This window comes from Marmota monax, unplaced genomic scaffold, assembly GCF_021218885.2.
Source record: "Marmota monax isolate L192 unplaced genomic scaffold, Marmota_monax_Labrador192_F-V1.1 WCK01_AAM20220418_F8-fsc00024, whole genome shotgun sequence".
Lineage (NCBI taxonomy): Eukaryota > Metazoa > Chordata > Mammalia > Rodentia > Sciuridae > Marmota > Marmota monax.
In genome coordinates this window covers 25,977,979-25,997,203 of record NW_026695224.1, presented here as the reverse complement: position 1 = coordinate 25,997,203, position 19,225 = coordinate 25,977,979, and the positions used below count along the sequence as shown (strand labels likewise).

Genomic DNA, 19,225 nt, shown 5'->3' with positions numbered 1-19,225 from the left:
GTTCAGGGCTGCAGCCGGATTAATGTGCATTGTTAGACTTCAGTACGAACCACACTGGGGCTTAACTGACGACCTGTAATGAAGCATTTAAATAAACTTTTAAGAACATCTTGTTTTACATAAACGTTAACAAAGAAGATGCCTACGACTTGGGTGAAGGGAGACATTCTACTGGACTCTGATTTTAAGGAGACTATGGTCTCCAGCGGGCACCGCCCCCATTAGCTCCTCCCTGCTAAGGCCCCGCTTCCTTGCTATTGGTTCCTTTCCCTGCGCTGCTGGTTGCCGTGGAGACCAAAGCGAAGGCAACCAGGAGAAGCCAAACTTAGTCATCCCTCTGGAATCGCGAAGAGCGCCCGGCCAGCGGCGGGACTGCACGCGCTGCTCATGGCTCTGTACGAGCTCTTCTCTCACCCCGCCGAGCGCGGCTACCGCGCGGGGCTCTGCTCCAAAGCCGCGTTGTTCCTGCTGCTGGCCGCCGCCCTCACCTACATCCCGCCGCTGCTGGTGGCCTACCGGAGCCACGGTGAGACTGTCCGGGCCGGTGCGCGGCACAGCTCGCGGTTCGCTGCTGGCCCCGGCCGGCCCTCCTAATCTCCTCACCGCCCTCTTTAATTCAGGGTTTTGGCTGAAGCGGAGCAGCTACGAGGAGCAGCCGACCGTGCGCTTCCAGCACCAGGTGCTCCTCGTGGCCCTGCTGGGGCCGGAGCACGGCGGGTTCCTGGCCTGGAGCACGTTCCCCGCCTTCAACCGGCTGCAGGGGGATCACCTGCGCGTCCCGCTCGTTTCGGTGTGTGGTTCCCACCTGGTCCTAACCCTCCCGGGACTGGGTGGAGAGGGGATGGACCGGGACGAACGGCCTCGACCCCGGGCACAGCAGCTTGGCTCTTAAGGACTTTGGCCCACGGAGGCTGTTCGGGCTCTTTGGCCTGCCGTGTTTAATTTCCTAGAGAGTGGGTCTGTTTTGTCATTCTGCTTCTCCCAGACATCACGGCTCCCGGAAAGCCAGCCTTGCTGGCAGTTCCTAGGTCCAGCCAAAACCCTGTTCCCTGTCACTTTCGAGTTAATGGCCCGATGAGAGGGTGCTTGTGGAAGCCCGTTCCGGACCCTGAGACCGATAGCTGTTCTGCTAACTCCCTCGTGTCGATGCGTTGGTGCATCCTAACTCTAGGCACGCGAAGGGAGGCTTTTTCAGGCCGACTGGACCGGGGAAGTCCAGGCGCTGATTGGCTAAGCAACTTCCCCAGCGTGCTCTGGCCAAGCCACGCCCGCCTGGACTTTTTCCTTTAGATAGATGCTGCTCCATCCTGCAACCTTAGGGCATCAAGTTGATTTTACTGTTTACAATTTGGCTCTTGGTTTAGCATAAGCGAATGCTTTCTTTACAGTCCCCTCCCTTTTCATTCACTCTCTGAAAACATTTTCCTTTAGAAGTATGAAAAGATCTCTTCGGACATCTCTGAGATGCTTGGCCTTCAAGGCAAACTTGTTCGAGTGAGGGAAAAAAAAATTCACTTTTTTCCATCAGCCTATTTATTCTTATTTTTTCTGATTACAAAAGTGTATATGTTCATTGTGAAATATTAGAATTTCTCATATAATGACAAATTAAAGACAGTCTGGTGCATGTATGAATACTTTTAATAAACCTACCCTTTTTAGGTCTGCAAAGTATTTCATGATATGGAAAAACTAATAAATTTATCCAGTTCCCTGTTGGCCCATATTGATTTGCTCCAGCTTTTTAATTGGTAAGGACACTATTTCCATGAACAAGATTTTAACTGAATCTTTTTTTAAAAAAATATTTTTAGTTGTATATGGACACAAAATCTTTATTTATTTTTATGGGTGCTGAGTATCAAACCCAATGTTTCACACATGCTAGGCAAGCACTCTACCAATGGACTACAACTCCAGCCCCAAGGTTTTGACTAAATCTTATACCTTTTCTTTTTTTCCTTCCCTGAGATAGGGTCTCTCTATCCTACCCAGGGTGGTCCTGAACTCCTGGGCTCAAGTGATCCTCCTGCCTCAGCCTGCCCAGTAGCTGGGCCAACAGGTGCACATCCACTGTGACCAGCTTAAATTTTAAACTTTGAAATTGTAAGTTGTGAGGAATTGAAATAGAAGGTGTTTGTTGAAATTGCATAAGTACATAGAAATCTAAGCAAACAAAGTAATTATGAACTGCAGGGAAATAAAATGTGATGAAGAAAAAGTAATCAGGGTTTTGAATAGGATTTACATAGTCTTAGTTATGTGAACACTGAATATTTGCTGACCAAAACATGGGTTTAACTTGATTGTGGGGAAGTGTGCAGACAGGGCTGGTGGAAGGGGAGGGGAGCTAAATCATCTTTCCTTTGGGAGGCCAATAGAGAATTCCGAAAACTGAGAAACTGACAAGGCTAATGCAAATGTTATTTAAAGACCTAGGGATACATTTCTAAAAACACTAATCAGGTAAATGAGATTAAAAAATTTTTTTGCTGTGGAAGCTATATGTTTTTGTAACATCATTGAATTCTTTGATTCTTTAAATGATCAGGTTTGTTGTTGTTGTTTTTAGTACTGAGATTTAACTCAGGGATGCTTTACCACTGAGTTACATCCCCAGCCCTTTGTATTTTTTATTTTGAGCAAGGGTCTTGCTAAGTTGTCTATCATCTCCCTAAATTGCTGAGGCTGGCTTTGAACTTTCAATCCTCATGCCTCAGCCTCCCAAATCACTGGAATTATAAGCATGCGCCACTGTGCCTGGCGTGATGTGGTCTTTTACAGTGAATTTAAAAGTAGAACTGGAGGGCCGTGGATTTATTTCAGTGGCAAAGCAGATGTACTCTGAAGGCCTTGGATTCAATCCCCACCTAGGAGGTGGGCAGGGATTAGAGCAGGAAACACGTATCTTTCATTTGCTTCTCACTAATGATTACATGTTGCTCATTTTTATTCTTATTTGAGAATATACTGTCTCTGAGGAAGAATGACTAGATGGGGGGCCAGCAGGGAAGTAGATTGACTTTTGGGGGTGTGAGGCAGGAAAGGTGGGCACAGGACCGGGGATTGAACCCAGGGGCACTGAGCCACATCCCCACCTATTTTGTATTTTATTTAGAGACAGGGTCTCACTGAGTTGCTTAGCACCTCACTTTTGCTGAGGCTGCCTCAGCCTCCAGAGCCGCTGGGATTACAGGCATGTGCCACCATGCCCAGCTGTAGATTGACTTTTCATCATGTACTCAGTATTCATATTTTTTGTGTTCAACTTTTTATGTATCTCCTTTCCAAAAGTGAAAAACTTTATTTTTGGGGGGGAGGAGTTGTGGTTCAGTGGAAGAGTACCTGCCTAGCAGGCCCGAAGCCTGGACTCAATCCAAACATTTTTTTTTTTTAATTCCAAACAAAATAACTTGCTAGTTATTTTGTTTGAAATTAAAAAAAAAAAAAGATAGCATTTTGTGCCTTGAATTGTTGGTAGATTTTTTTCTTTATATTTGTGTATTTCTCTCTTATACTTCTAGATACTTAAGTCTAAGAAATAATCGTGAAAACTTACAATAATCATTAAAACAAGGATAAGCATTAGGTTTCATTCACTCGTTCTTTTTACTTGCTCATTCATCACAACTGGTTGGCTCCCCAGTTGAACTGCTAGTTAGCTCTTATCTCTATAACCAGAAATTTCTCCCTGGAAGGCACCACCCATGGTCTCCCCCTGCCTCTGCTGTGCAGGTTCCAATTTTAAATCTAAGAAGCCAAGACCACCTCTTATTTTTATGGTGCCCAGACCATTAATTCTCTTTAATACTGCTTTTGTTTGTTTGCTTGTTTGTTTTCAGTGGTAGGGATTGAACTCAGGACTACTATCCCCAGACTGGATAATTTTACACTGTTAGTAAAACACAAGACCATAACTCCTTTTTTCTTAGTTTCTTAGTCTCCCTATGCCCTTCATTCTGGGATGGGCCGGGTCTATAATTTATGACATCGTCACCTCCAGTCTTTCTCCTACTGGCAAAGTCCCAAGGCAGAGCAGGGCATCATGGGGGAAGAGCCTGGGAGTGGTGTGTGCCTGTGTGCCTGCACATGTGTGGAGTTACGTTTTTATTTTTTATTTTATTTTAAAATTTTATTTTTGGTGATCAGAAATTGAACCCAGGAGTGCTTTACCACTGAGCTAAGTCCCCAGCAATTTTTTTGTGGGGAAGGGGAGGGAACACTAAGTTGCTAAGGTTGGCCTTGAACTTGCAATCTTCCTTCCTAAGCCTCTGGAGTCTCTGAGAATTAATGTGGCATTGCATTCAACTAAATGTTTTTGTAAAAGGCCGATTTTTATGGCATGTGAATCATGTCTTCAATATTCGTAAATACAAGCAATAGCTTAGTAATACGCTTATAAGCCATAGCAGTAAAAATTATTATTGGTTTACTATGCCTTAGGCAGGTGATAAGCATTTAATCGTTACATAACAAAGTTCTTTAATAGTACTTGGCCCATAGTAATCACTTAGTGTTAACTATAACATTTTTTTGTGTATTCTTCATTTAAAAAAAATTAAATTTGTTCTACTTAGTTGTACATGACAGCAGAATAGATTTCAATTCATTGTACACAAATGAGTGCAACGTTTCAATTTTCTGGTTGTACACGATATAGAGATGCACCATTCGTACAGTCATACATGTACCTAGGGTAATGATGTCCATTCTCATTCCACTATCTCTCCTACCCCTATAACCCCTCCCCACCCTCCCCTTTGCCCAATCCAAAGTTCTTCCATTCTTCCCATGCCCCCCTGCCCCGCCCCCATCATAGGTCAGCATCCACTATCAGAGAAAATATTCAGTCTTTAGTTTTTGGGGATTGGCTTACTTCACTTATTCTCCAACTCCACCCATTTACCTGCAAATGCCATAATTTTATTCTCTTTTAATGCTGAGTAATATTCCATTGTGTTTCTTCATTGTTAAAGAGCTAGTCTCTGTTTATCCTCACAGTAACCCTGTGAGATAGAGGTCATACCTGCATTTTACAGATGAAGAAATATACTCAGAGAAGTGATGTCATTTGCTCAAGCTTTCAGGTGACCAGAGTCTGGATGGAAACTTCATATTTCAGATTAAAATCTTATGCTTTTTTTAAAATATTTTTTTTTAGTTGTTGATGGACCTTTTACTTATTTATATATATGCGGTGCTGAGAATTGAACCCAGTGCCTCACACATGTGAGGCAAGTGCTCTGCCACTGAGCCACAACCCCAGCCCATCAAATCTTATACTCTTAATCCTATTACAACAAAATTATTTTTTTTATTTTCCAAGGCTGAACATAAAGCCAGACTGGCTTCAACCTGTCTGGAAACTGTCTGCCCAAGAAGCCAAGAAATGATGGTTTTTAGGTCAAGGGCTTGACCAAAATGCTGGGAGACAGCTTTGCTGTTGCTAATTTTGGAAGATGCCTCAGAAGTCGCAGTCTGCTTTAGTCAGATCACCTTGGACAGCATCTCTAAAATCCATATGTTTTTAATCCTCTGAACGTCTAGCTTTTGTTGTTTTTCAAAAGAGAGAGAAATAAACAGAGTGAACCCTATTGAGCCGGGCGTGGCTCTTGAAGGCCTGTGTGGAGCTGGGGGATGGGGAGCTGAAGGTGAGAGGAGGATCCTGGGCTGGAGCAAGAGCTGGGAGAACCACGCGACTAAGCCCCGACTTTTCCTCATCTCTGAAATTGGAGTGTGTCTTCCTGTGAGGGTAGCTGACATTAGCTGTTAACCATAAGGCAGGCCTGGCCCGGTTGTCTACCCACATGCAAACATCAAAAGTGCCATTGTCAAAACTTGCAGAAGGGGAATCAGCAACATGAAAAAACAAACAAACAAAAAACACCTTCCCCAAGTCAGTAGTGAAACATTATTCTAAACCCCTAAAGACGGAGATTGGATAAGGGAAGGCTCAGGGGGCATTTTAAAAATAGGATAATGCTGCATGATTTCAAAGCCTGCTTAAGGACACAGACCAATGGATTTAAGTTCTCTTTATGAATTATTTCTTTAAATGCTGTATCACCAGCATGCTTGATGGTACGAAGACAAGATTTCATGGAAAAGTATGGATATGATTGAATGAGTTAAAATGTGATTCAAAAGAATGAGACTATGAAGAAGTTTTAGGAATCTCTGGATCAATTTATTTTGCTTATATTTCCATGTGAATAAATGTGAAATTTGATATAAATATCTGATATAAATGTGATATCTGATATAAATCTAAAAATTCCTTCAATAAGTATAAAATACTCCAGAGATTAGAAAACATTATGCCATCATTTAATTGAAAATATTTCCCCTTTTTTCCTGCTATGTAAAGTAATGATGCAGTTTGTAATTGATGGTATTTTAGATTCATCCAAATACAGGAGGTAAGGATTTGATGGATATGGGAATCATGAAGTAGCAGTCCTACTTTGCTAGAGACCTAAATATCAGTATCCATCTGTATTTTCAGCATAAAAAGAAAAAAATGAGAACCCAGTAATGACAAGTCTATGGTGAAATGGACCCTGATATAAATTATGAAATCAGCACTTAGTAAAAGAACCTGACTCAGAATGAAAGGTAAAAATGAAGTAGGAACCAAACAAAATTCCAACAAACTATCAGATTCTGTAGAAACTCTGATGAAAAAAAAAAATGTTGCAAGTCAGGACGTCCTGGGAACAACGGTCACAGCTAGATAGTGTGCCCTGGGTGTGGTCACAGCTAGCCATTTGCCCTGGGTGTGCCCCGTTATGAGGTACCTGTAACCCCAAGGCCACCTCCGGTGCACGCTCTGCTCCCTGATGCTCTGCTCCCTGATGCTCATGCTGAGATGCTGAAAAACCACATTGTCCTTTGCCTGCTGGCTCTCATTTAGTCTCTGCCAGTAGGAGCCACGATGTGCCTGGTTCTAAGAGTGGGAACAAGCTGCAACCAGTTGCCACCTGCCAGAATGAAGAACCACTGCTGGGGTGACCCAAACCGGGACAAGAAGCAAACAGAAAGCTCTCCTCCACCTTACGGGTTCCTCTGGTGGGTCCTTCCTCAATACTCTGGAGGTACCTGCACTAGAATTGATTTCATCAATGGTTCGAGCAGTAGCATAGACAGGTAGCCCCTCTTGCCAGCCCAGAGGGTGAGAGTCCAGCCGGGTAAGAGGTCATCTGTGGGAGATGCAGCATTCACTCACCCTCCTCTTCTGCTGCCCTCCCCTTTACTCTTGCTGCCCAGCTCCCAGCCACTACCCCGGCCCCACACTTAGAGCACAGGGCCTTCCTTAGCCTGAATCACCCTTCCCCTAGACGTTCCTGTGCCTTGTCATTCCTCTTCATTCAAGTCACCAACAGATCAGGTTATAGAATTTTCTGTAAAAATTTGTTAATGTCTGCCTTCACTCATCATCCTCTAATTTTAGCTTGTTTTATTTTTCTTTGGGTACTTAACGCTACCCGGTATTGTTAACATGTTTGTTTATTTTTAACTGTTTTCTATCGTTCCTGCTGGGAATCTTGGCTCCATTGGGATGAAAACTTTGTCTATTTTGTTGTAATTTTATTCCCAGTCATCTGAAATAGTGCCTGGTCCGTTGTAGGGCTTCAGAAAGTACTTGACAACTGAATTTGGTGGCACAGACCTGTAATCCCAATGACTCAGGAGGCTGAGACAGGAGGATTGTAAGTTCAAAGCCAGCCTCACCAATTTAGGGAGGCTTAAGCAACTTAGGGAGACCTTGGCTCAAAATAAATAAAAACCACAAAGGGCTGGGAATGTCGTGCCTTTGGGTTCAATCTCTGTAAAACAGTACTTGACAGATTAATGAGCCAGTTTTAAAAGCAGACACTAATTATGGTACTCTGCCATGTCTTTGTCCTCTGTGAACTTGGAGTGAAAATGTGCACACAAATATCTATGTAACCTTTTTGCAAAAAGGTTTGTCCTAGTCAACAGTTCTCTTTGAATTTTTTTTTTAGGGGGGGTGGATCTGAACATAGTCCTAGTTAGGGATCCAGATTTGATGTCAAAGACCTTATCTCAAATCCTGTCTTTATCATTACTAGCTGTACCTGTGCCCCCAGCTTAAATTGTATAAATTTCTCATTTATACAATGGGGATAATACTTGCTCTGCCTGGAGGGCCTGATATCTAGGCTTGACATTTATTAAAAAGACCAAATGAGATGAGTTTCTCTTCCTCCCACACTGTGTTGGCGTCTGGCCACCGCCTTCTCTCAAATTGATTCAAATGGAGAAGACAGTTCCTTGTTTTCATGTCCAGTCCTAAGATCCTGAAGGTGAGGGTTCTTTACAGAAAGTCAATCCCTCATCATCTTCCCAGATATCAGCTGAAGGAAACGGACAGGAACACAGACAGCCTCTTTCCAGCCCACTCTTAATTACTAAGTCAGAATTGCCTCGGGTACTCGATCATCAGTCCTGGTAGCACAGATCTCCCCACTACCCTGGTGAAGCTGATGCGACAGGCCAGACAGTAGAATCCAGTGGAAGAAGGAGGGTAGGTTTGTCTATCATAAGGTCAAGGACATGGACATTATTGTCTGGAAAGAAAGAAATAATTGAAAGTTTCTGAAAATTGACATCTTTATCTCAAACAGCCTTACTAGCCTGAAAGACATTTAAAAAAAAAAAAAAAAAAGTCTTCCTCACAAAATGGTAATAGTAGGGAGCAAAGTGAACCAAAAGAGGGAGGAGCATATGGCAATGTTGACATTCCCTGGTAGCATCTGGGAACGTGGTGGGAAGGGGACCGCTTATAGCACCAAGATCCAGAGTCGTGCTGAGGACCAGAGTCAGTAGTGATTACATTTCAGTGATTGTCCTCTTCTGCTGGTTATTGTAGGGTCACTATGGGGCAAGCCTGCATGGCAAGACTGGGTATTGATATTTTAATACATTGAATATTGCCTACATATGATTTATGAGCTGTGATTTCTCTCTTGCCCTCAGATTTGTATCTATTTTCTTTAGTTTCATGTCCATAATAGAAAACATTTGTGGTTTTAGGGCCTGGCTGATTTCACTTAGCTTCCTTTTTTTATTTTATTGATTGGTACTAAAAGATACACAAGGCTTAAAAGTCCTGAGATGGATGGGCCTTCACCAGGACCCTGAAGCAAAGACAATTGTGGTTGGAGATTGTATATTCAGGGCTTAGTGATTTTCTGTTGAATTTTTTGGAGGAACATAGTAATTAGAATGGGGGTGCTGGGTTTCTTTCTTTGTTTCTATTTTTAAAATCTGGCTTAGGACTGGGAGTACACCTCAGTGGGAGAAGGGGTACACATGAGACTGTGGGTTCTACCCCCAGCACTTTAGAAAAAAAGGGAGGGAGGACTTCTAAAGCTATAGCAAACAATTCTGATGAGCTGTTTAAATTTTCTATATAAATTCAGACTTATTTATTTTAAAAAAGAAAAGAAGCCAGGCACAGTGGTACATGCCTATAATCCCAGCAACTCTGAGGCTGAGGCAGGAGGACCACAAATTTGAGGCCAGCCTCAGCAACTTAGTGAGACCCTAAGCAATTTAGCAAGACCTTGTTCCAAAATAAAAAATAAGAAGGGGCTGGAGATGTGGCTCAGTGGTAAAGTGCCCCGGGATTCAATCCCCGATACCAGAAGGAAAAAGAAAAGAGAAAATACTAAGAATACCAAATACCGAAAAATACCAATAAGCAAGTTAAAATTAGATAACTGAAAAGAGATGATGCTATCCAGATGTTTATTGTTATTCCATTCAGCCTGTGAACCCTGGAAAGGCACAGGGGTGAATGTCAAGGGCTGTATACGTTGTGTCTTTCCCAGTAAAGATCCATTCACACCTATTCTTCTCTCTCTCTCCTTGAGGGAGGTAATTACCTGTGTACAGCAGAACAGCGGGTCATTGTGTAGGTACAGAAGTGATGTGGATTCTTCAGATTCTTGTTAAGGACCAGGCCACTGACCCTCTCTGGGTTTCCTAGTCTAGAGAAGAAGACAGGAACCAGGATGGGAAAATGGACATGTTACATCTTAAGCTGGAGCTTCCTCTGCAGCCCACAGAGCACGTCCTTGGTGTGCAGCTCATCTTGACCTTCTCCTACCAATTGCACGTGAGTTGGTCCTTAAGGAGGCCCATCCTCTCCTTTTTGTCTTTTAAAATAATGGAATCCTCCTGCTTTCCAGAAGCATTATAGGGAATTTGACTTAAGCAAATTGCATGTTTTTCATTGGGGTCATATGAATATACATTAATTATTAATAGCTCAGAGGGTTCTGGGAACAGGGCCTCTCATGTGGCTAACCCAGATACATGAAGACCCTCAGCTTAAGCCATAGACAGTGACTATCAACCCAGAACCCTTCAGATACAATGGCAATTAATATCATCTCTCCTTCTTATGATTTCAGAGGATGTCAACCTTTGTGATGCAGAGCATGGCATTTCTCCAGTCTTCCTTTGCTGTTCCTGGGTCCCAGTTGTATGTAAATGGAGACCTAAGGTTGCAGCAGAAGCAGCCGCTAGGCTACAGTGGCCTAGATGTCCGATATAATGTAAGAATGCTTCTTGTCACCCACCTTCTTTGTTCCTGTATGTTTATCACATTCTTTGAAGAGAAATGAAAGTTGGAAATAGCATTTCCCTGTGGGTGGTACAGATGAGGACTTCTGAGGAATTCTTGCCATAAATTCTTACAGAATATGGAGGTTTACCTTGATTTATATCCAGGAAGAGAGAGGGGGGAAATGTCTGTCTTTATTGAAGAACTAAATTGCTTATTGCTTTCAGGTACGCACACACAGTGTATTCCATATGATCATGTAAGCTTTTCATGTAAAACATATAAAAATAATACTAGCCACCATTTGTTGAATATGTAACATCTGCCAGGCCTGAGTTAAGAAGTTTATAGTCAGGTGTGGTGGCCTGCACCTTTATTTCCAGCTCTCAAGAGGCTGAGGCAAGAGGATCATTTGAGCCCAGGAATTGGAGCAAGGCCTGGGCAACAATGTCTCAAAAGAAAAAGAAAGAGAAAAAGGTTGCATACAACATCTTATTTAATGGTTTTTTTTTTTTTTTTGGGGGGGGGGTGTTGGTACCGGGGAATGAACCCAAGGGCACTTAACCACTGAGCTGCATTCCCAGCCTTTTTTATTTTTTGGTTTGAGACAGGGTCTAGTTAAGTTGCTTAGGGCCTCACCAAGTTGCTGAGGCTGGCCTCAAACTTGCAATCCTCCTACCTTAGTCTCCTGATCCACTGGGATTACAGGCGTGCTCCACCATGCCCGGCTTTATTTAATCATCACAGCAACCTCCTGAGTTTGGTTGCTTATACTTGTCATTTCCCAGCTTTCCAGCCACTTGTCCTGTCACTGCCCCCTTCCTCTGTTCTAGCCCTGCTGGCCTTTGCTATTCTTTGAATCTAAGAAGCAGCTTCTACCTCAGGGCTTTTGCACTTGCCATTCCCTCTGCTAGTTATGCAGGGAGCCTACTGGACCAATCCACACAGGTCCCTGAGCACAGTCTCTCCCTGGACCTCCTTCCTCCAGCATTCTTCAGGCAGAATGACTTTTCCTACTGCCATCTAACATTCTAAAGATATGTTTCTGGTGTGTTTGTTTTCTGCCTCAGTGTTAAAAGTGCTGATATCTTGTATACCATCACCCTAGCGCTTAAACAGTGCCTGGCACATTGTCAGTTCAGAGGTATTTAATGAATGAATGAACTCTTATTTTGCACATGAGGAAACTGGGGCTTATAGGCATTAATTAATTTCCCCCAAATCTCATAGCTTCCAAGTAACAGAGCCAGAAGCTAAGTCCATACCTCATGCCTCATGATAATCATTTATTCCTATCTTTATCACAGGGGAACCATGTAAATTGAGTTCAGCTGTTTTTATTTATTTTTTATTTTTTTTTTAAAGAGAGAGAAAATTTATTTATTTATTTTTAGTTTTTCGGCAGACACAACATCTTTGTTTGTACGTGGTGCTGAGGATCGAACCCGGGCCGCAGGCATGCCAGGCGAGCGCGCTACCGCTTGAGCCACATCCCCAGCCCAGTTCAGCTGTTTTTAAATGAAAGAGGGATGTTATCAGTGATTACAGCCATATACCACAACTGTTCCCAATGAACTGGGATTTATGGTGGCTTTAACTATAGTCAGCCTAAGTAACAAAGGGAGAGGACTATACTCTGTAAACATACTATGGAACTTAGAAGATCAGATTACATCAACAGAACTGTGATAATAGAGGGCGGGAAGTCACTTCCTGCTATAAAGGATTATATGCTTACCTTTGCATTTTCTATTTCCACTTCTACATTTAAGAGTTTTTTTTTTTGTTTGTTTGTTTGTTTTTTTAAAGTTAAGAGAGTAAGGGGCTGGGGATGTGGCTCAAGCGGTGGCGGGCTCGCCTGGCATGCGTGCGGCCCGGGTTCGATCCTCAGCACCACATACAAACAAAGATGTTGTGTCCACCGAAGACTAAAAAATAAATATTTAAAAAAAAATAAAATAAAGAGAGTAATCAGGAGAAAAAAAAGACAAAGGTATTGAATATGTGGTTTGTCCATTTGTTTGGTTTTTGGTACTGGGGATTGAACCCAGAGGTACTTTACCACTTTTTATTTTTTGAGACATGATCTTACTAAGTTGCTTAGGGCATTGCTAAATTGCTGATATGGTCTATTTTTAAAAATTAAAGGAATTGCTGAACGAAGTGGCACATGCAATTATCCCAGCGGCTCAGGAGGCTAAAGCAGGAGGATCATGAGTTCAAAGCCAGCCTCAGAAATTTAGGCCCTAAGCAATTTAGCAAGACCCTGTCTCTAAATAAAATTTTAAAAAGGGCTGGGGATGTGGCTCAGTGGTAAAGTACCCCTGGGTTCAATCCCTAGTATGGAAAGGAGAGGAGAGGAGAGGGGAAAGAGAGGAAAGAAATTGAAGGAATTGCCCAGCATGGTGGTGTACACCTGTAATTCCACATTCCAGCAACTGGGAAGAGTGAGACAGGAGGATCGAAAGTTCAAGTCCAGCCTCAGCAATTTAGCAAGATCCTGTCTCAAAAACAAAACAATAAAAAAAGGCCTGGGGATATGGCTCAGTGGTAAAGACCCCTCTGGGTTAAATCCCTGGTACCCTCCCCCCCCCAAAAAAAAAAAACAATTTAATGAAATTATTTCTCCCATTGAAATAGAGGAATGTTGTATAAATAGCTTTAAAACCTGTGAAAGGTGGACATTGGCACCATTTCCAATCCCACAAAAGGAATTACTGGAAAAGTAAATGAACTTAAAATTATTGCAAGAGAGCTTATTCCTCCTTGAAGAAAATATTATTGATACTGGCATAGGTCAACAAGAACAAGAAGGCGGTCTCTGGGGTGGGGAGGGTAGAGGGAAGAGAGCGAGGTCTCAAGTGCTCACTCCAGGTCCTCCTGCTGTGTCCCAGGTGTCTGTGATCAATGGGACCAGCCCTTTTGCCTACGACTATGACCTAACCCACATTGTTGCTGCCTACCAGGAAAGGAATGGTAAGTCTGGGGTGTAGGCCATTCAGCTACCGCTCATCACTTTCAGAGCTTGGCCTCTTCCCACCTCAGTGCCCCTCTTGTGGTCCAGCAAGTTAGTGACCACTGGCTTGATGGGTTTCCTTATTTAATGTGTATGAAGTCTAATTGAGATGTTCCTCTTGCCACACCAATAAAAGAAACCAAAGACATTTTGATGTCCATATTTTTCAGATAGAAGTAGAGGACAGGAGCGAGTCACCCCGCCATGAGCAGCCCCCTGCAGGAACAGAGCCTTGCCGTGCTGGTGGCAGGCAGAACATGTGTAGTCCTTACAGGGTTGAGGCACTCAGGCCATCCTGGTGCTCCACTCAGCATGCTGGGCTGGGCTGATCGGTGGCCTAGGGTTTTCTCTAAAGGCATCAAAAGTGTTGTTGGTCAACCAGCCAGCATGGACCCCACACCCAGCCATCTCCAATATTTATTCCTAATTTCATACAATACAATAATACCATTATTCTAGTGATAGAAGAACTTTTTTAAAAAATTAAAAACTATTGACCTGCAAGTCAACTTTTTCTTCTTTTTCATATAGCTATTATAGTGTAGAAACACTTTGGGATTCAGATTCTTCATATTTATTTAACTATGTAGTATAAATATATTGCCACACTGATACAAAGTTCTACTTGGCCTTATTTTTACTAGCAATATAGTATTCCTGCAGCAATATAGTATTCTATGCAGCAATAGTAGGACTCTGCTTCCAGGTTTTTAACAAGTACTTGAATAATACCTGAGTTACTTTGCACAGGCAAGTTTCTTTCTTCTTTTATTTCTGAATTTTGAAGTGAAAAGTAACTCTTGAGTTCAATCTCCAGTATAAAATACATGTGTATGTGCATATATGTGTGTATATATATGTATCCCAATAATCAAAGAATATTTATAGCCTCCCCATACATATTTTTTTCTTTTTTGCCAAAGGGCCATCCTAAATTAATGATTGATAATTGTGTTGCAGTTACCACCGTCCTGAATGACGCCAACCCCATCTGGCTGGTGGGCAGGGCCGCGGAAGCTCCATTTGTGATTAATGCTGTCATCCGATACCCTGTGGAAGTCATTTCATATCCTTTTTATTAGAGAGCCAGCGGGGGCTCAGTGTCCACAAAGAAAGGAAGGATTCTCAGGTTGCCCAAGTAGGAACAGATGTGGGACACCTTACATTGAGGGTTGCTGCAGCCCTGTAGCCCCACTCAAGTAACTGTGCCGTGTCTGCTACTGCTCATACAGGGAAAAAAGCTCATTTCCTGTTCATATTTCTTTCTGAGCAATTCTCCTAGGTCAGGATCATCCATATTCATGTCTTAATAATTTTTTATTACTCCTTTTATCTTAAGGGCACTTGAAACATTTTTGTCATTTCCTGTCTGACCTGCACTTTAGTGCAACTTTTATTTACGTGTCATCTGCAATTCCTTAACTCTCTGTACTTACCAGCCAGGATTCTGGGAGATGGTGAAGTTTGCCTGGGTCCAGTATGTCAGCATCTTGCTCATCTTCCTCTGGGTGTTCAAGAGAATCAAAATATTTGTGTTTCAGAATCAAGTGGTGACTACAATCCCTGTAACAGCAATGCCCCCCGGAGAAGTCTATAAGGAGCACTTATCCTAAGAAGACCTTTCTGAAGACTCAGCAGATCCGAGGCTACCTCACTGTTGTCTTCTGAGAACTGCCGTGTTACCACATTTCTGAAAACAGTGCGGTGGACACGTGAAGGCTTACATAAGAGTTTTTCCCCTCAGAGACAAAAGACAGTTCTTTCCAATCTTGCTCTACACAAATCCCATATTTTCTTAAGTACCAACAAAATTGTCAGGGACTAGTTTGTGGGAAGGTCAGAAGGTTCCCCGAGGCTATCATTCATTTTTGTTTTTGTTTTTAGCCTTACCCATAGGAGAAAATCACAGTTCTGACATCTTGGAAAGAGTCCCATCTCTGGTGGAGGAAAGACTTTTCCTCTTTTGAACTGAGAAGCCCTGTGCTTTCCTCCCCCTATTGTAAGCCACTCTTTACTCTGTTCAGGGCTTTCATGATAAATATGCTAATCCCTAGCACTTGCTACTCCTGGGTATCTACAGTTCCCATTCAGAGCTTTGATTTCTAGAACATAGGCCTTTAACTGGAGAACTGCAAGGGGAGGGCACAGCACAAGAGCAGCGAAAGCCTGTGCAGAGGGTGGGCGACTTAAGGACACTGGGACAGTCCACCTGCCTCAGCCTAACAGACGCCGTCTGTCACCAGCTCAGCTGAACCACCCTCTCTCCCTGCGCTACAGAGGCTGGCTCTTTGCCCTGCCTCTTGCCCTCTGTCTGTGTCCCTGGAATGGCAGGCTGAAGTCAGAAGTGCTGTTTCATTCAGTCCCCCCAGCAGCAGTGGGGGACGCAAGGGTTGTAACAACAGGTCCTTTCTCTCTGGCCCTCACCCAACAGCCTGGACCCTTGCCACTCCTTCTCCTTGACAGCCCTCCCCTTTCCTGAAAGGACGTGGGTGACAGAGGAGTTGTTGTTGGTGTTGGCTCCCACTGCCTGACAACCGCAGGGTTTATTTGGAGGGCTAGCAGGAAGCCCAGCTCCTCACATTCCCCTTGACTGAGGAACTGGGTGCCCAGCAGAGGGGTGCTTTGGGGAGGACAGGAGGAGAAGCAAGGGAAGGAATAGGATGCTAGCTCAGGGAGTCCTGTCCAGGCTGGCCAGCAGCTGCATGATAAGCTGCCAGCTCTTCCAGGCAGGGAGAGTGGGCTTCTGCTGTACACGGAAGACGCCATTCAGCCCCAGTCTCACCCTGAGCAAGGATACAGTCTGGTCTGAGGTCTTCTGCTTTATGATCCCCACCACATCATAGCACTGGAAGGACAGTCCCCTGTGACCCATGCTTCATGTCCACTAACAAACACCCCTCTGTGTATGCCTCAACTTACTTTGGAGATTCAATTCTTATTTCCAAAGCATCTTTTCTTTCAGGCTGACCAAAATGAGATTGTTGGAAACAGCTATGTTGAAGTATTCAGGCAGGAAAATTCCCGAACACTAGTTTCTCTGACTTCTTTTAAAATATTTAGAGCTAGTTATATGCCTACATATTTTTCCCTTGAGATATAAATGAAAAATGGTTTCTGGTTTAAATCTCAAATAGGTAATGCGATATGGAAAGATGGCTGAAGATAAGCATTGCATTTTATTAAATTATTCTAATGTGAGATTTATATGGAGAATTAATTATGTTTTATAACTTTCTAATTAAAATATTCAAAATGGAAGGTTGTCTGTGGCTTTATAGAGGGAACGGGTTTGGAGGGGGAAGAATAGGGAGTGCAGAAGTTGCGCACTCTTCTCCGTTACTCACCGGCAGGCTTCCTCTGCCAAGACTCTGCCCAGAGACCTTGGAGCTTTTGTTGGTTCTCTGGCAAAAGTCTTCTGGTCCAACCCCAAGTAAATGTGAGTTTTTGGTGGAATCCACATGGCCTGTGGAAACCACAGCATGGAAAATTACAACTGTGTCTGGTGAATATCAAATTATTTTCAGATCATATGATGGTAGCTTCTGAACTTGAACCACACTGCAGAGTTGCAAGAGGAAGAAAAGGTGAGAAGTAGGATTTCATCAACTGAGCTACAACCCAGAGCTAAATCAGGATTTGAGATTGTTACTCAGTATTTGGGGTCAAGGCAAGACAAAGATTCCTAATTTTGTCAAATGATCAGTTTCTGCTGGAATCAGGCGCCAGGACCTAATGACCCACCAAGGTTCTGTCATGTAAAGTTAGTAAAGCTCTCTCTCCCCTTTGCTTTCCCTTCTCCCTCTTTTCTCCCATTTGCCCTCCTCCATCTTCTTCTCCTCTTTCTATTCATGCAATTAAAAAGATTTTTGTAACTTTTGGACCAAATAAGTTCTAAATGCCTACTAAGGAAAATTTGTAAATGACACAAACCTTAAAAAAAAAAAAAAAAAAAAAAAATGACACAAACCTTAAATTTAAAATAATAATAACTCTTGTCTGAATCCCTAAATTATCATGATTGGCATTTGGCATTCTGATACACATATTTCTACTCTTTCCTATTTTTTCCCACAACTCCTCCACATCCCCCCCAAAAAACCCACTTTCTATGAACCTCTCTATATAAATACTTGTTGCTGGTTTAGTTCCTTAAGATAGGTCCTGGGCGGGGCGGGGCAGGGCGGCGTGGGGTGCTGGGTTGTGGCTCAGCGGTAGAGAGCTCCCCTAGTATGTGTGGGGCCCTGGGTTCCATCCTCAGCACCATATAAAAATAAATAAAATAAAGGTATTGCGTCCAACTACAAAATAAATATTTTTTAAAAAGATAGGTCCTAGAAAGGAATTACTAATTCAAAAAGCTGATGACCATGGTTAAGGACCTTAATTCATCTTGCCAACCCACAGCCAGGGTTGGTACTAATTCACACTCAGCAGGGACTTGTTTCAGATCAGGGATTACAAGTCTTTGCATTGCTCTGTCCTTCGCCTGGACTCTGCCCTGTTATTTGTAAGGGGGGGGGGTAGGGATGATATGTTTTATTTGTTGAAATGTATCCTGTATTTATCTGGACCTGCTATCAAACCTGTGCCTGGGGTCGAGAGTAGGGTAGGGAGGAGACAGGAAGCGGGGTGAACTGCGGGGCCCAATTCCTGAAAGCCACCTGGCCTCTTGGCCTTCCCGCTTGGGCTACTAAGTCAAGGAGCCTGCGAGGGTACCCCTGGCATCAAGGTGTCTGGGTGTTGGCTTTGTGCTGAGGCTGAGAACTTGGGGAGCAGTTTGGATTCCAAGTCACTCCGCTGCGAGGAGGCCACCGAGAGCGGAGAAGGCGGGGGTGGGGGAATGGGGGGTGGCAAGATTAAGATTCGATTTCCTTCACAAGGGCCTTTTGTCCTCCCGGGAGCCTCCCTCCTCTGGAGATTGAGGGGACGACAACTTTTTTGAACCATTAGTGGGCTGAGAGGTGACCCTGCGAGCGCCCTTTGGCATCCTCGTCCCGACGATGTGGCCCTGGTGTCCCTCGAGCCCACCTGTGCCCTCCCTTTCCCCCGACCCAGCTGCGCCCGCCCTCGGCCACCGCCCCTCCCCCGAGGCGTGGCCCCAAGGTCTCGGCTGGGGAGCGTAGCAGGAGCTGGGGGCCAACTGGCTCCTTCCTTCGCTCCCGCCCTGGCTCCTGCCGGCCGGCCCGGGACCGCAGCCACGTCTGAAAGTGCCTCATTGTGTGCGCCCCGGGCGGGCAGCGCGGAGCAGCGCAGCGGGCCGCCGCGGCCGCACAGGTACAGCGGGGCGCGGGGCGCCGGGCTGGGCCACGGTGGGGGCTGCCCCGCCGGGACGGGAGGCCTGTGTCCCGTGGGTGTCGCAGCCCCAGGACACCCGCATCCCCAACATCGCATTGAGACGGCGCCTCCCTTTTTCCCTTGGACTCCTGTCTTGTTTCCAGATTCGCTCCGACTGGAGTGTCCAGGTGTCTCCAAAACCTTGGTGCCTCGGACTCGCATCGATGCTTCTTGGAGCCCAGTCCCTGGTGTCACCGCGGGCCCCTTAATAGTCGTGGGACTCTGAGGACCAAATCAGCCCCTGCAGATTCTCCCGGTGAAGAGAAGGAACAGGCTGTGGG

The 19,225-nt window shown here is 44.2% G+C and overlaps 1 protein-coding gene across 1 annotated transcript; it reads left to right on the top strand.

The window, feature by feature from the left end:
- The first annotated feature begins 313 nt into the window (after positions 1–313).
- Positions 314–16,868, top strand: Tmem231 (transmembrane protein 231). The gene is made up of 7 exons (XM_046434584.2): positions 314–526; positions 621–790; positions 10,016–10,144; positions 10,443–10,586; positions 13,489–13,570; positions 14,571–14,676; positions 15,043–16,868. The coding sequence occupies exons 1-7, from the start codon at positions 388–390 to the stop codon at positions 15,221–15,223; spliced, it is 951 nt and encodes a 316-aa protein (XP_046290540.1). The 5' UTR covers positions 314–387; the 3' UTR covers positions 15,224–16,868.
- Positions 16,869–19,225: the final 2,357 nt, after the last annotated feature.